The sequence below is a fragment of the Notamacropus eugenii genome, chromosome 4 (assembly GCF_028372415.1).
Source record: "Notamacropus eugenii isolate mMacEug1 chromosome 4, mMacEug1.pri_v2, whole genome shotgun sequence".
Classification (NCBI taxonomy): Eukaryota; Metazoa; Chordata; class Mammalia; order Diprotodontia; family Macropodidae; genus Notamacropus; species Notamacropus eugenii.
This window is the reverse complement of record NC_092875.1, coordinates 462,158,090-462,176,269: the sequence shown is the minus strand read 5'-3', so window position 1 is coordinate 462,176,269 and position 18,180 is coordinate 462,158,090. Positions and strand designations below refer to the sequence as shown.

Here is an 18,180-nt window from a genome sequence, read left to right as displayed (position 1 = left end):
CATTAATTGGCATGCAATAAAACATGAAAATTTAACAGAAACACCAAGCCAAAGTTTGCATCAAAGGACCCTGAAATTGGCATGCCCATTATTTACACAGGTTGTAAAAGGAAGAAAAGAAAAATATGCAGAGCATTTTTTGGAAAAAAGTGAATAAAATGATAACATTTTACGATATTCAATTACATTATATACACATTCCCTCTCTTGGTTTGAGCCACAGCTCATTATTTGTTTTTAAAATGAATATCATTTCAGTAAAGATAATAGTGTAACGGGTTTGCTTACATGTTCATTCCAGGCATTCCAGGGCCACCCAAAGCATTCAGAGGGGGCCTCATTGCACCTCCATAGTTCTGCAATGATAACCAAGGGTCAGACTACCACAAAACAAAAAAACAAAACCAAAGAGGAGGGGGGAAAGAAAGGAGAGCAGGTTAATGACTTCCCTACACAATTGCTGACTGGATAAGGCCTGTGCAATTCAGTGAGGAATCCATTCTTGTACTTTTTAATTTTTAGCTTATGAAAAATGTATGAAAATGTAGGCTTACTGAAGCATATTAAATGAATTTGAGAAATGTTTATAGTCATAACATTCAACATACATTAATCACCTACTGTGTGCGTAACAATGTACTTTTTAGGTGGGGGGAATTTCTTATAAATTATAGATTTCTGATCTTGACACAACATCATAGGCAAAGACAAATGCTACTGAGAGTTCAATGCAAGAAAGTTGATTTGAAATATTTAATGATCACAATTAAAATTCCAGGGTTAAATTATAAATTTCATAGTAACCTAAAAAACCAAAGCATGCATGCTCATAAAAGCACGCGTTTGTATATTTGCACATATATACACATGTAACTTCTTATGTGTAATAGCTAAAGCTAACTTAGAATTAAAAGATTTTAGATTTGAAAGGAACATTAGAATTAACCTAGTTTAAAGTCCGTCAATGCAACAGTCTCCTCTATAAGACCCTGACACAGGTGGTCACTGAGCTACCTTAAAACTTGCAATTAAAATAGGAAGTTCACTCATTGAATTGTTATAATGTTCTTTCTAATGCATCAGAAGCTAAAGCCCTGTATCAAGGAATTAGTTTGCCAGTGATAGCAACATAAAACAATAAATTTCTTTCTGGTTCTCAAACTGACCTTTTTCCCACTAGTACTGTTTTTTTTCTTCATGGGAGTATAGTAGTGGAGTGTAATTTCATCATTAAGTTAATGTTACCATTGACTATAGGAATACAAGGTTAGCAAGACTGGAGTTACATGGCTGCCTTGCTGCACCAAAAGTAAGTCAAGATGTAAAGGGTGTGAATTGCAAAGAGAAAGATAATGTTTTTAAATGGAGAAAGTACCCTAATTAGGGATATACAAAGGAATGCAACATGTAGACCAATAATTGAAGTAGGGAACATGGGAAGATAAATCTTTCGGTAATCTGAACACAAAGTCAAATGGAACATTTACTCATTCATGCAACATGTGAATATGTAATCTTTGTATGCTCATAACCCCAGCATCTAACAGCATTCTGCACACAGTAAATGCTTTATTTGGATATGAATTGCACTGAAATATCGTGTGTCAACTGTACAATTAGCATATACACACTGTATACTCTAAACTTCATAACTTACATTATTTGGTTATCTTACTGGGACTTCTAGAGGAACCTAAGCTGATTAAAAGATGTATTTTTCTTCCATTTTTATGGTTCCAAAATGCTCCTATGCTTGCAAACTCTTTCCTCTTCTTCATGAATCTCAACCTCAGAACATAACTTAAGAATAAACATTCAATATTCCGTTGTATTTCAAAGATCACAGTCGACATGGTATTTTACAGGAGAAAGCTCTGCTTGGTCCCCTTCATGATGTTAATAATGATGAAACTTAAAGTATATATGGTGTAATTGAGAAATTTAAACATAAACTCTCATTAGAATCCCCTCACTTCAAATTATTTTACCTGAGTCAAGAATAGCTCTTATTTTTTCTTAATATGGTATAAACAAAAGGATAGTTTCTTCCTTCATTTAAATATACATGACTCATATAAGCAATTTCCTTTTTCTCTGTATAGCCCAAATTTGAAAAACTGTCTGATTTCTCCTGTAAATCCATAATAATGTATATGACAATGAAGAGCAAGGGTGCTGCTTCGCCTCAAGAAAGAATAATCTCAAAGAATGAATTCCTGTCTGTGTTAGGATCTTATTAGCCATTGCTCACAAATAAAATTTACTTGAAATAGGTATTTTCTAAACTTTACACATTTACTAAAATGTAATTTATTTATAACATAAGCCAGACAGATCCACAACTGTGTAACTCAGAGCATAACCGCAGTGACCAGAAAGCTCACTATTACTACATATTCAAATGAAGTCTAAGTGCTTTGACATTTCAGGTCGGCATGTTCTGAACAATATTGGCATAATTCCTCCAGTATAAAATTTGATAAAACAAAACACAAACAGCACCAACCCTCCTTAGTAGAAGTATTGTGTTTGGAATGATAAAAGCAGAAGGATCAGTTAAAAATTAAATAAATTTAATAAATCTGACATGAACTACTATCCATTAAGAAAAACTTCAGCTGCTAATTTGTCCAGAGGAAACCTATCTCATTCTGCTATTTGAGAATGAAAACACATTTAACCAATGAAATATACTGTAAAAATAATTACATATTTGGCTCAATATACACTGGTTAATTAGCAAATTGCTCTTACTAAATAAAGTCACATATTTAACGATACTTAAAGGAAAAAGATAGCAAAAAGATGGAGAAGCAGAAATATAAATCGAAAATCAATTCAAATAAATTGGGTTATGGTACAGAAATAATAGAAAAACAGCTAAAAATTCTTAATGACCTACACAAGAGCTTTAGTTGAAAAGAAACTTCAGTAAAACAAACCTTGACTGGTTTCAAATTCATGTTATCTAACTGCAACAGAACTCTTATCACAACAAAGCAATTTATTTTACTCCTTCCTAATTGGTTTTGTATCTTACTCCCACAAAGGCTGGTCCAAATCTTTCCTCTCTTCCATCCTACCACATAATCTCTTCCTTTTCCACTTCTGGAAGGGTCTCACCTCATACCATACTGAGAAAACAGAGACCATTTACTATGACCAATCTATCTCCCACTTTTCCCTTTATCTCAAAGCCACTTGACATCATCCCCTATTTTCCCTTCCTTTACTCCAGTCTTTGCTGAGCCATTCCCCTTGCTAAGGCCAACTCTTCTACGTGATCCTACCCTCGTGTCTTCTCCAGCAAACTGCCCCTTTTAACCATTCCTTCTTTTTCTGAGCTTCTCCCCATCTCTGGGCTCCTTTACTGCTATCTATAAACTTGTCCAAATCTCCCCCATTCTAAAACAAAGCAAGACAAAACAAAACAAAAATTCAAATCCACACGATTCAACCAATTCCTGAAGCTAGCATCTCTATTACTTCTCCCTCTCAGTCAGCTCCTAAAAGCTATAACATTTGTTGTCTCACTTCTTTCCAAACTCATCAACTGACCTGAAATTACTCTCTTCAAAGTTACCAATTATTTTAATATGTTAATTGTTAAATCTGAAAGCCTCTTCTCAATCCTCATCCTTCTCAACATCTTGGCAATTTGATACCCAGCTGACCACCTTCCCCCTCAACATAGACTCTTCTTTAGTTTTTTTTGACGTTGCTCCTTCTTGGTTCTCCTTCTAAGTGTGTGACAATTCATTCTCTTATAGTATTCTTGGCTGGTTTAATTTTCATATCATGTTCCTACCTGCGGTTGAATCTCAGGGATCTACCTTAGCCCTTCTCTTTCCTTACTTGGTAACTTTACCAGCTGCCATTTTCTCTGATTGGAAGATAAGACTTTCAAGATCTCCCCAGTTATTAGGGGCTCTTCTCTCTACTTATACCATATTTATTCTGCGTATTTTATGCATATGCATATAACACATGCATATATACACATATATACATACTATATGTAATGAAAGTGCACATATATACATAAGCATGTATATATGTATGTCTCTACATGTTATATATACCATATTCACCCTACTTCAATGTAAGCTTCTTGAGGGCAAGAATTGCTTGATTTTTTTCTTTACATTCCTAGCACTTAGTACAATGCCTGTCATATTGTAGGCACTTAAAAAATACTTGTTTATTAATGGACTGGGTCTAATTACCATGAAAACTGGCCTGGTTCAGATAATAGTGTTTGGAACTTGCATTTGTATGATGTGAGGTTTTGTTTCATGTAAGTACTCTGAAAAGGTTAGTTCAAAACCATACAAGTTTAGCTATATGAAACCCATATGATTCTATAAAGCCATTTTATATATGTTCATAATATCTAACACTTTGAACCCTTTGGTTCAAACTCTTAGACGACTTGGACACAATTTAATAAACTTAATTCATCAATTTGCATCATGAGCTTGGGGACAAAATGAATTAAAATACCTAACCAAAAGATGCTTGAAGGTCACCTGAGAATATTTTGGGTCCAGAATGAGTGGTTTCATTTAAATTTGGGTATCTTGGGAGAAAACTGATTTTGACTAATCTTAGAAAAATATGAAAGTTTCAAAAAGATGGGGTTACCAATTTTAGTGACCATTTAGAAATCTAATTCTCATATGACCAATGAGTAAACATTTATTAAGTGCCTATCAGGTTATAGGCACTGGGGATACAAAGGCAAAGAGGGAAATGACATCACCTTGCAAAGCAGCAGGGTGGAAAATCTAAATAGTTTATCTTTAGCATAAGTTAATATGACCAGAATAGTTATTCAAATGAATCAGGAGAATAAAATTAATTTGAAATCCTCTCAGGTACTTGAAAAAATAACAAACCAGCCCATGCTCCCATGACGTATCCAAATTGCCATCCAACACTTTCTAAAAGAGCAAAACTATTAGTTGCTTTTATGAAGATGACAGGGAAGGAAATTCACTGACTACTGTTAACCACGTGAGAGCTTCCCTGTACAGGTTCATGCAACTCTCATCTCTGTTATTTTGATTCACTCTTTAGAAATTAATTTTCACTTAAGGCACTTTTTTGCAAATGTAAGAAAAAATGTAAAGAAACTATCTAAAACAAATTTGACCTCCTGGGACAAAATGCTTAAAACGCTACTACTAGATAGAGATGTCTCAATTTAGTCTATCATCTCTTGCTTCTGTTTAAGTACAGGCGACAGACATTGAATAGTATTAGGTCTGTACAAGAGAATATATTTCAAAGGTAACTTCTCAATGGCCCTCTGGTGTACACTAGAAAATTGTGAATATAAAACTCACATGATTTTTTTCTAATGTTTTGCTATTTAACATTATCAACACCTTGATTTTTATTTAAGATATCACAACTTTTTTTTTTCCAGTATATCTAACAGAAAGGCATTGCTAACTATCAATTACCAAATTATATTTCTATTCCTCTCTGAAGAGGAAAAGGCACTATACAAATAAAGTGGAAAGTTGTTAAGACATGATTTATTACAAAGATTTGGATTTACACAGATAAAATCACGTCCCCAGAAACACAACACTCTATCAGGCATTTGTCATGTTAAAAGCCAGATATAATGCAGTTAGCCAGTGTGAAATAAGTATTACGTATGAGTACTGTTTTGGAAATAAACACATTGTTACAATGATTTAAAGACCAGTACTGGGATGGACATGATTTAGAAAATTCATAATATATGTGTAAACATTCGCATCAAACTGGCCAGACTTTTTTTTAATCAACTGATGTTATTATTCAGATACATTTTGTATATTTTTGCATTTCAGCACATGAATTTATAATAAAGTTATTACTTAGGCAGAAAAAAAGGAAAAAGTTTTTTGTGATATAACATCATTCTTAGTCCTATTCTACAGTTCCTGCATCATAAAATGGCTCTTGGCCATACTTATGGTTTACCAATGTCAACTGCCACACACAAACATTCATGCCAAATACCTGTGGCCCTAAGGGAACCATTCCTCTTGGAGGGGTCATTCTCTGCATTGGTCCACCCATATTTGGATGTCCTGAAAAAAAGACACGAAAATGTAAGATTCCATTGTGCACGAATGCCAAACAAGGGTCAGCAGTTTCTCTAACTTATGTTAAGATAATGGCATTTCAGGTACCTGCCTTCAAACTGTAACAGATGGCCTGTTTCTGAAACTACTTAGCTTCCTTTCCTGCATTTCCTATCCCTAGCTGGGATGCTACTACTCTCTTAGAACTCTCATCTTTACTCTAGAAGATACCCCAGTGCTGAGTTACTGTTCCTGGTCAAGAGCATGACCTAAATTTAAAAGAGATCCACATTCAAATTATGCCTACTAGTTGTGCAACTAAGTTAAGTGAATTATCCTCTCTAGACCTCAGCTTCCTCAGATGCAAAATGAGGATAATAGCTAAAGTATCCATCATATTGATTTACGAAGGTCAAACGAGATAATGTATGGGAAGCGTTTTGAAAAGCACCATACAAACATATACATACATATATATAAACATAAACATATAAACAAACAGCCCTCAAGTATTAAGGCATGTGTGTGGGTGTGGTTTTTTAAATCTAGTAATGTAAATAATTCTAATCCATCCTGTGGTCATTTCACTGTTTACCAACTTCACTACCAGAAGAGGTCACAAACAGCAAGCAATAAGAGATGAAACTCAATTTATTTAATATTTCTCTTTGTTGGCAATTATGATAAAAAGTTGGAGGATTAAGAGCCTGAAGCAGTTACCTAAAATGATGCTACTGAATTATCTTTCATTCAATACCCATGTTGTTCCTATCTTCCAAGGGTATTTATTATTTTATTTATTCTTACTCCTATCTATATTGATAACAGACCCTTACAATTTGCAGTGATTTCACATCTATTATCTACTGAACCTTCTCAACAGTCCTTCGAAGCAGGTACAGCTGATGATTGTTCCCATCTTACAGAGGAAGAAATTAAGCTTGAGAGAAGTTGTGACTTGCCCAAAGCCACATGAGCAAGCACTCAGAATCCAGGTCTGTTTCTTGAAGACTGCTCCAGTGATCTTTCCATTTTATCATTTTGTTGCCGTTCAGTCTTTTCAGTTGTGTCTGACTCTTCATGACCCTACTTGGGGTTTTCTTGGCAGGCATTTCTGTCTACAGCTTATTTTACAGATGAGGAAACTGAGGCAAATAGACTTACCCAGGGTCACCTAGATAGTAAGGGCCTGAAGCCGGATTTGAACTCAGGAAGAGGAGTCTTCCTGACTCTACACTTTGAGTTTTATCCACTGTGCAACCTAGCTGTTCCCCTCCTCCATTTAACTGTACTGACCCTATAAATGCAAATCATAATATACCAATTACACAATGTCAGAAATGGATTGAATTTTCTAGCCCAAGTGCCCCAGGTAAGAAAACCAAGACCTAAAGAGATGAAGTGGTCTCTCCAAGGTTATTAAAGTTACTGACATGCCTGGAATTAAAACCCAAGTTTCCTGATAGGTTTCTAATATGCTACAGTTTAGTAAATTACATGTACAAGTGCAATGGTAACAGCGAAACTTATAGAAAGGAAATTTATTTGAGAAAGCAAAGTATTTCCACTGAAATTCTTAGTATCAATTTTATGGAAACCCACTTTGAATAACTGACCTTGTTGTCGCGTTGGATCCATTCCACTGGGCAGTAATGGCTGACTTCCTGGGACACCTCCAAGTGCCTAAAGTATTTAAAGAAAAACAAAGCATGATGACAGAATTCAACAAACTACATTATATTTAATACTTAAACTAATTCTAGTATTTCTCAAGAGTTGTACTCAATCATGCCAATCTCTCAAAAGGAGAAAAAACCTCAAGTGCATATAAGACTATTCATTGTATATTACTGATCTTTTGATGTATTTCATAACCTTATTCAGTCAGCCAAAGACTCTTTGGGCATAAAGAACTGAGAAAAAAATCACTGACTTTAGAAGAATGCTTTTTCAAAAAAATTATCATTTTTACATAGTTCTCCACCAATCCTACACAAATGCTCTAGTGTGATCTGGAGGAGACCCTGGATGCTCAAGTACTATGTTCACCAAGTACAGGGTCAAGCAAGTTCTACCAGGCTGGAAAAGCTTTAAATAAGTCTTAGCAACAGACTTGTGTGCTTCCTGAGAACCAGCCCCCATATAGGAGAGATTCAACAAGCCAAGTCTGTTGACTACTTGGTGGTCAATTTGTGGTAATCCATTAAATAAACTGCCATAAAATTGCATTTGGGAAAACCGTATGGAAAGGAAAGGCTAAAAACAGAGCTAGACCAACCTGGTTGATGTCAGCATGACACCTCTTTGGAATATTTTCCTTTGCATCCTTTATAGTTTCTGCTCTAGCATTTTGCACATAGTAGATGCTTAATAATTATTAACTGAATGACTAATAAGCATTTAGACAATAAGCAAAGCAGCAATATAGCTGGGATATGCCCTAATAAGCTGTGAACTTTGTGCAACTATACACATAGCGTATAATCTGGCATCTCTGTAGAGCACATTATCCCTCCAAATCCTCTCAAGTTACATTAAGTTGTACCAACTCTGGTCAAGCTCATCTTTTCAACATTTTTCTTATTGACACCTTTCGTTTTATATCCCTTTCATTTCCCAATACAACCATCCCTCTCCCCTTCACCCAGAGAGGCATTTCATTGTGTGAAGCAGGGAGTCGGAATGCTCCTTGCTTCCCATTGCCACTTTCAGGTTCTTTCTTGACTTCCAAAATTTAGTAAGATCTCTTCCTCTGAGGTTCATGCAATTCATATCTGTGACCCAATTCAAATCCTGGTAGCTGTTGCTTATGAAGATCACTTCCACACCTTACTCAATGAGTTTAGTACCTGGCTCACAATTTTTCTTTCCTCCTTACTCCTGCCCTCATACTAGGGGATTTCAAATGCTCTGTTTAGCTTTCAAAGCCCTTCATAACCTATCCTCCTCCTCCCTTTCCATTCTTCTTACATCTTACTCCCTGACATATCCTCTTCCATCCAGTGGCACTTTTCTCCTAGAGGTTTCACAAACAAGACACTCCATCTCTTGACTCCAAGTGTCCCCTCTGGTTTTTCCCCATGCTTGGAACACTCTCCTCTCTCTTCTCTGACTACTGACCTCCCCAGTTTCCTTCAAGTTCTGCAAGAAGTCTTGCCCAGTCCCTCTTAATTCTAGAGCCTTCCTTCTGTTACTTTCCTATTTATCCTGTACATAGATTGTTTGCACATATTTCTTCGCTTGTTGTCTTCCCTCATTAGACTTTTAACTCCTTGAGGGCAGGGATTTTTTGTATCCTTTGGGCTTAACACAGTGCCTGATATATAGAAGACACTTGATAAATATTTATTGATTGACATATCTCATAAAGAATATATAAGAAAGAGGATAGAGGCAGATTACCAAAACTAACCAGCACATCCTTCAAGTCAAACATATAGTCCTACACCTCTGCAAAGAAGAGGCAGATGCATTCACACCTTGTGCCAAGCTTGTTCATTAAATCTGCTCAATATTCAGACTTGATTTCATTCTTGTTTTTATTTACATTACCCAAGGTATTCTGTAAACATTTCCTGGTTTTGCTAACATTCTGTATTAGCTTGTAGAATTTTTCCCCTGCCTCCATGCATTCCTTCATACACTATTTCTTATGGGGTAGTAATATTCTATTGCATCCATATTTGGTTCAACAGGCCCAGTTGATGGACATCAACATTGATTTTGCCTCCAGTTCTTTGCTTCACAGAAAGCGGTGCTATAAATATGATGGTGTCTATTGGGCTTTTCTGGCTATCCTACACCTCCCCCTTAAGGGTGTTTGTCTAGAAATGGAATCTCTGAGTAAAATGGTATGAACTTTTTAGCCACGTCCTTAGCAAAATTCCAGGTCACTTTCCAAAATGGTCAAATAAATTCACAGTTACCAAATGTGTTATTAGTATGCCTGTTTTTCCATACAAACCCTCTAAAACTGACTTCCCATTTTTTTGTTATTTTACCAATTTGCAGGGTGTGGGATATTTAATACCTATTCCCTTCCCTCCCAAGCTATGAATACTGAATATCCCTACAGTTAAATAATTATCTCTTTAAAGAATGTTTTTTTTTTTACTTGGAAAGCTTATCTTAGTTAGTAAAAATTCTGAATTATTAAACAATTTTAGTTTTTTTACTTTTATCCTTGAGGTATATATAAAGTATATAGGATAATGAGGCCTATTTGTAAATAAACATATCAAAATTTATGGATATTAATGAGTATTGTCTCTTTGAAAGACTAAAACATGTATTGTGAAATGATATCACAAGAGACCAGAATATTTTTGGGACTTCACTTTTGAAGCTGCCTTCAAAAACAACAACATTCTTTAAAATGTAACCCACTCGTGTAAAAAGTTCATTCCTCTGGTGGAAACAGATGTGATATTTTGTAATAGGTATTTTGAATTGTGGATACCAGTTCAATTAAAAATTGTTTCTAGGGAATTTGGGTGACTATCATGGTGAAGTGAAGAAACCCTAGACTTCAGTTCACTCCTTTTGTGTCGATACTGAATCTTTCAAACATGGCAGTTCCATTGTAACCCTGATTTCCAGTCATGCTGGACCATCTTTCATGAGAATCTCCTAAATGGTAGAGAGAATGCTGACATGATGCTACATAAGTGCCTTGAGGGGCAGGGTTTATACAAGAGTTTTGGAGAGTCCTTATTCAAAAAAGATGTGAGATTTTAGATCCTCTTCAGGAATATCTCCAGGTTGAAGAAAGAGAAAGGCTCCCTTAAAGATAAATAGGGAAGTCTGTTCCTCAACATGTCCCTGATTTTCAGCTTGCCTTGTGTTAGACTTTTAGAAATTTCCCCTTTGGCAAGACTGGGGACTCTATCTTGGTTTGAGGTAAGATCCTGCTCCCAGTGGGAAAGCAGATTTAGTCTGGTGTATTCATCTTCTGGTATAACCTAATCCATAAAACTTTCATTATTTTTGCTTTTTATTTGCTTGGATCTTTTATGAAATCAGATTTTGGAATTAAGGAGCCAAGAAAGCAGGTATCTTTAAGAGAGTGTTACTAAGGAAACTAGTGGCTTTTTGCTCTGAATCAATCAGGCCCCTCTACCAGTAATATTTTGCAGTTAGGAGTGGGGGTGAGGGGAGAGGGTAGACAGATATAATTCTAGTCTGGTACCCTTATCTCTATGCAGAACTGAGCACTCATCTTCATGGTCCTCTCTCTTGTTCCCCCTCAAAGGCAGGAATCACAATCTCCTTTGGAGAGAAGTGAGCAGAAGTCAATAAATAGCCATCAGTGCATTCCATGAGCTATGCATATACATAATGCACATTCTATGTGGGTATACATAATGTACATTCTATGTGGGTATAAGTAACATACATTCTATGTGGGTATACATAATGTACATTCTATGTGGGTATAAGTAACGTACATTCTATGTGGGTATACATAATGTACATTCTATGTGGGTATACGTAACATACATTCTGTGTGGGTATACTGATATACATAATGTACAAACCTTATGTCTAAATTAATTGATTAACTATTGAGCACCTGTATTGTAATATATTTTTGCTTAATTTTAAGATCTTTCCCACCCATTAATAGGCTCATGTGACCTGCTTAAATCACTTGGATTTAAGTCACATGTGGTCGGCGGAGCTTGCTGAACAGGTGGAACAGGAAAGGTGAGGCAGAGCTGGGAGAAAGCTGATGACAGTAGTTAGGGCAGAGGAGAGAGAGGATACAGGTAAGCACAGCTAGAGCTATGTTTGCTTGTAGGAAAGCCCTAGCAGGGCAGGGAAGGCTTGGGAATAGCATTGTCCCCTGCAGTGATAATGTATATTGACTTCTTGGTTACTATGATGGATTTGGCTTTCTAGTGATGGGATTCAGCGTTCTGGTATCTGAATAAATGTTTTTCTTCTGCCTTTTATATGGAGAGTTTGTTATATTTTGTGATTCAAAACTATGCCAGCCTATTCATAGTCACCATTGGTGCTATGAATATTGCTTTGGCAATAAAGCACCATAGGATGAATTCCATGTGATGCCATCAATATCAAAGAAACAACCATCACTACTTTCTATTGTGATTTTGACATGCACATTCTCTTGGAAATTTTGGAGAATTATAGATAATTTTGGCACTGACACTGTTTCTGGGTCATTTTGGAAACACTTTATTTCATCATTGGTTACTACCTCAAAAAATAACATAAAGTAAAAGTCAAGTCTTTGCTTTTTCTATTCCTTACTATAATGCCTGATATAATCACTGCAAATATCCTTCAAGTTCAAGTATTCTTTAAATCTATTTTAAAAAAATCTCTATTTGTCTTTAGTTATCATTCTCCTAATCATCCATTTGACCTAACAAAACTTTGACCTTCATAACATTTTCCTTATTCCCGTGGGTAAATGAATGGACTCTCTAGTCAATCTGGACTCATAGTCATGGATCTATAGTTTACTTTTTAAAAAAAGCATTCTGGGAATCAAAACATTTTATATTGATATCTCATTGGCAGATTTAACTTCATATAAGATTTTTAAAAAAATTTATTTATTTAACTTTTAACATTCATTTTCACAAAATTTTGGGTTCCAAATTTTCTCCCCATTTGTCCCCTCCCCCCACCCCAAAACACCAAGCATTCTAATTGCCCCTACCACCAATCTGCCCTCTCTTTTATCATCCCTCCCTTCCCTTGTCCCCATCTTCTCTTTTGTCCTGTAGGGCCAGATAACTTTCTAAACTCCATTACGTGTATTTTTTATTTCCTAGTAGCAAGAACAGTACTCAACAGTTGTTCCTAAAACTTTGAGTTCCAACTTCTCTTCATCCCTCCCTCCCCACCCATTCCCTTTGAAAGACAAGCAATTCAATATAGGCCATATCTGTGTAGTTTTGCAAATGACTTCCATAATAGTCGTGTTGTAGAAGACTAACTATATTTCCCTCCATCCTATCCTGCCTCCCCATTGCTTCTATTCTCTCTTTTGATCCTGTCCCTCCCCAAGAGTGTTGTCTTCAAATTGCTCCCTCTTCCTGTTGCCCTCCCTTCCATCATCACCCCCACCCTGCTTTTCCCCTTCTCCCCCACTTTCCTGTATTGTAAGATAGGTTTTCATACCAAAATGAGTGTGCATTTTATTCCTTCCTTTAGTGGAATGTGATAAGAGTAAACTTCATGTTTTTCTCTCACCTCCCCTCTTTTCCTCTCCACTAAAAAGTCTTTTGCTTGCCTCTTTTATGAGACATAATTTGCCCCATTCCATTTCTCCCTTTCTCCTCCCAATATATTTCTCTCTCACCACTTAATTTCATTTTTTTAAGACATGATCCCATCCTATTCAATTCACTCTGTGGTGTGTGTGTGTGTGTGTGTGTGTGTGTGTGTGTGTGTGTGTGTGTGTGTGTGTGTGTGTGTGTGTGTAATCCCACCCACTACCCAGATACTGAAAAGTTTCAAGAGTTACAAATATTGTCTTTCCATGTAGGAATGTAAACAGTTCAACTTTAGTAAAGTCCCTTATGACTTCTCTTTGCTGTTTACCTTTTCATGCTTCTCTTCATTCTTGTGTTTGAAAGTCAAATTTTCTCTTCAGCTCTGGTCTTTTCATCAAGAATGCTTGAAAGTCCTCGATTTCACTGAAAGACCATTTTTTCCCCTGAAGTATTATGCTCAGTTTTGCTGGGTAGGTGATTCTTGGTTTTAATCCTAGTTCCTTTGACTTCTGGAATATCCTATTCCACGCCCTTCGATCCCTTAATGTAGAAGCTGCTAGATCTTGTGTTATCCTGATTGTATTTCCACAATACTTGAATTGTTTCTTTCTAGCTGCTTGCAATATTTTCTCCTTGACCAGGGAACTCTGGAATTTGGCCACAATGTTCCTAGGAGTTTCTCTTTTTGGATCTCTTTCAGGTGGTGATCAGTGGATTCCTTGAATATTTATTTTGCCCTCTGGTTCTAGAATCTCAGGGCAGTTTTCCTTGATCATTTCATGAAAGATGGTATCTAGGCTCTTTTTTTTGATCATGGCTTTCAGGTAGTCCCATAATTTTTAAATTGTCTCTCCTGGATCTATTTTCCAGGTCAGTTGTTTTTCCAAAGAGATATTTCACATTATCTTCCATCTTTTCATTCTTTTGGTTTTGTTTTGTGATTTCTTGGTTTCTCATAAAGTCATTAGCCTCCATCTGTTCCATTATTGGTTTTAAAGAATTATTTTCTTCAGTGAGCTTTTGAACCTCCTTTTCCATTTGGCTAATTCTGCTTTTGAAAGCATTCTTCTTTTCTTTGGCTTTTTGAACCTCTTTTGCCAGTTGAGTTAGCTTATTTTTCAAGGTGTTATTTTCTTCAGCATTGTTTTGGGTCTCCTTTAGCAAGGTGTTGACCTGCTTTTCATCCTTTTATTTCATCTCTCTCATTTCTCTTCCCAGTTTTTCCTCCACCTCTCTAACTTGATTTTCAAAATCCTTTTTGAGCTCTTCCATGGCCTGAGCTCACTGAATATTTATTTTGGATGTTTGGGATACAGAAGCTTTGATTTCTATGTCTTTCTCTGATAGTAAGCCTTGTTCTTCCTCATCTGAAAGGAAGGGAGGAGATATCTGTTCACCAAGAAAGTAGCCTTCTATGGTCTTATTTTTTTTCCCTTTTCTGGGCATTTTCCCAGTCAGTTACTTGACTTCTGAGTGTCCTCTCCACACCCACCTCGCCTCCAGATCCACCCAGCCAAAGCTTGGAGTCTGAGATTCAAATGCTGCTTCCCAGCCTTAGGGCTTTGGCGGCGTGGGGCTGCTATTCAGTGTGAGATTAAGTTCAGCTGTTTGGGTGGGGGCAGGGCCACCTCACGGGGCTCAGTTCCCTCAGGGGGTTTATGTGGAGACCTTCAACAATGGATCCTGGCTCCTGCCTGCTTTGGGAGCCCTTGTCTGCTGCTGCGTCCTGAGGGGGCCTGAGTTATAGGGATACCCCACTCCCCTCTCAGTGAGCTGAAAAGACCCTCTCACTGACCTTTGCCACCTGTGGGTGGAGGGACCTGAGCGTCCGCTGGAGATTCTGTCCCTGAAGCCTGCTTGGATCTGCTCCTCTCGGTGCTGCGAGGCTGAGGCAGGGCTGGGCTCTGCTCCGGATCCAGTGTGCGAAGGACCTTTTGTGTCAGTTTTTCAGATCTCTCTGGAACAGAAATCTCTTCTGCTCCATTGTTCTGTGGCTTCTGCTGCTCTCGAATTTATTGGGAGTTCTTCTTTACAGGTATTTTATGGGCTGTGGGTTAGGAGCTAGCATATGTGTATCTTTCTACTCCTCCATCTTGGCTCCCTTCATAGAAGATTTGATGTAAATTATTTGCTCTCAATATCCAAACACTTATTTTGTCTTTTATCATAGAGCAGCATGAGTTTCTATTTATTATTTACTGTAATAAGTTAATAATCTTTCACCTGGTATTTAAGTGTAACACTATAAAAAGGTTGTTTTAAGTTCAGTAGTGTAAATGTAGTGACCCCTAAGGTCTACTTTTTGCCCTCTTTTTTGGACTTGAGGATCATTTTTAGATGAAAAGTTATGTGCCCAACCCCTAGTGAAAATTCCTAACACCTAGGAAGAGGTTGGGCTGTCTGGATAATCTTACATTTGTATCCATATCTAGCTTCTTGTAGTTGAGACAAAATTCAGTTTACTATTTATGTTTGGTAATGAAAATTAGATTGTTATACTGGTAATGAAAAATAAATTATATTGTAGTGTCTGAGGAAAGATAGATAATGGAAGGGTAACTTGGTAAAAGATTAGTCCCTGAATGTCCTTCAGCCCAGGTCCTCTGCTCCAAAATGCCTTTAGAGCTAATGATTTCCCTCGATATTTTCCCTCCTCATATATGTACTGGGATTGCTGGCTTGCTTCAGCCTGTTAAATCCACACGGTCAGAGTCTCTCCTTCAGTTCTGAGAAATCTGCTTCCCTTTATACAGATTCCTTAGGGTGTGGCCCAGTATCTCCTAGAATTTGATTCAAGGAGGTGTATGGGTCCTGTTCACACTGGTTCTGATTGTCTGAGCCAATCAAAAAGTTTATCTCATTAGACTAGCAGTACTAAAGTGGGGGGACTTTCAACCTTACCCTTACACTCCTCCCCCTCCCAATCTTAATATTTGCTATTCCCAGCAAATCTAACTGGTGTTTGTTTAGAAAAGGTCAAATCCTGGATAGCTTTTTAGTGACTTGAGGATGGTCTGCATTATGTGTTTTGAAGAAAAATTCAGTAATTAACATTCTTCTCTTTCCACAACAGTCTAATTCCTACCATAACAGAAAAAACTCTATTTTCCAGTTCTGATCCCTAGATAGCTTACATTTAAACAGACACATACACACACACACACTCACTCCTCAACAATGTGGCCACAACATACCTTTTCAGCTTTATTTTCCACTAACTTCGAAATGGCCTATTATAGCTGTATCCAGACTTTATGACAAAAGTTGATTTCTTCTCTAACATCCTACTGTGATACTTCCTGAGGGGTTGTGATTTTTTCTGCTCCATCCATGAGCACTGTACTGAGATACCTGTACTCATCTGAAGTACCAGGTGAGATATTTCCACTGAGGGAGCCAACCTCTCCCAAGCCACATCATGAAGAAATCACTTGTTTCTACTACCATGGGTCCCTGCCAGATAACAGCATTATCCGCACTGGACAGCAAAGTCTACATCGACACATGCTAGAGACCATCTAGCACCTCTCTGATGAACTCTTACCCTTCTGTAGTTCATCTGGGGAACTGATGGTTTACCTACATCAAGATTCAGCAAAGCAACCTGTTTAGTGCCACTTTCTGTGAGACTAGGAGTAAAGGGAGTCCTGGAGTCCTTTTGCCAACATCACCTTTCCTAGACAAGACCAAGACGTTGTTGTTTGATTTCCTCTACTGGTGGGTCAGTGGTGGGGCACACAGCCCCTGACAGAGGTCCCTCTGCCAGTCCTGGAGCAGTTCTGGGGCACTACTCCAATTCCTCCACTTGCCCTCAATGAAGGTTTTTGGATAGTGATTACCATGAAATCAACAAGAACTTTTTAAGTGCCTACTATATGCCAAGCACTCTCCTAGGCACGGAGGATGGAGAGTAAAGAATAAAACAATCTCAGTCCCTAAGAGTTCACCATGATGCTTTAAAATACTCTACTACCCTTTATACAAATTTGGTTTAATCACTGCCAGACCTATTACAAAATGAAGCAGGTTTAACGCAGGGTTTATTTTTCTCTCTTCATTGTTTTCTTCTTTAATAAGAATATGAGGAGAAAAGGTTGTTCAAATGTACAGGAAGTATAGTCGGACTGTTAGGAGATTTTGGGGGAGAAAAAAGCTACGATTTTATATGTAGATTTCCTATTTTCCTTTGGGGTTGCTAGCTGAATATACAGTGCATCTATATATTATTTTTATTTGCTAACATCTGAAAAGAACATTACCATGGTACAAAGGCTTCAGGTTAATGAGATATTTTATGTTCTCTGAAGCTTTGGGAGAAGCAACAGGACCAAAAATCAAACCCAGATGTCTTGTGCAACTAAGATTTAAATGGGGCAAGAGCTTACAGGACTGGATGAAAGACTTTATTTTATTTGGTGTGGGAAGGGAAGAGAAAAAGTACTATTTTTCAGGCACGTGTGATTTGTTATTACTTTTTTCCCATACCATTAAGGAACTACATATAATTCTTACAACTTAAAGTCCTAAGGAAACGAGATTAAAAAAAAAAAATCTGATTCCAAGGGATTTCAAATAATTTTAAACACATGTAATCATAATGTAAATAATTTAAGCATACTTTACGACAGATTGCTATTTATAAAACTGAAATGTATACTTGGTGTTTTAATATTTCAATAATATATATCATTTAACTACTTTATGGACAACCTCTATAGTAACTGAAAAACAGTAAGCAAAGAGAATCCAATGATGGAAGGGGCTATCTTGAACTGGCAAAAGAACAAACCCCTAATTATTAGCCAGTAATTTTTATAAATCCTAAGTACACCCAAATAGTTGTGAAT

General features: G+C 36.9%; 1 protein-coding gene across 9 annotated transcripts in view; it reads right to left on the bottom strand.

Moving 5' to 3' along the window:
* The window catches only part of SSBP2 (single stranded DNA binding protein 2), a 402,471-nt gene that overhangs the window by 46,489 nt on the left and 337,802 nt on the right, over positions 1-18,180 (bottom strand). For all 9 annotated transcript variants that reach the window (XM_072606240.1, XM_072606243.1, XM_072606244.1 and 6 more), the window contains 3 exons: positions 7,700-7,766; positions 6,019-6,089; positions 289-356 (listed from right to left, as the gene is read on the bottom strand). In XM_072606240.1, the coding sequence (XP_072462341.1) occupies positions 289-356; positions 6,019-6,089; positions 7,700-7,766 (206 nt within the window). The remainder of the gene's footprint in view (positions 1-288; positions 357-6,018; positions 6,090-7,699; positions 7,767-18,180) is intronic.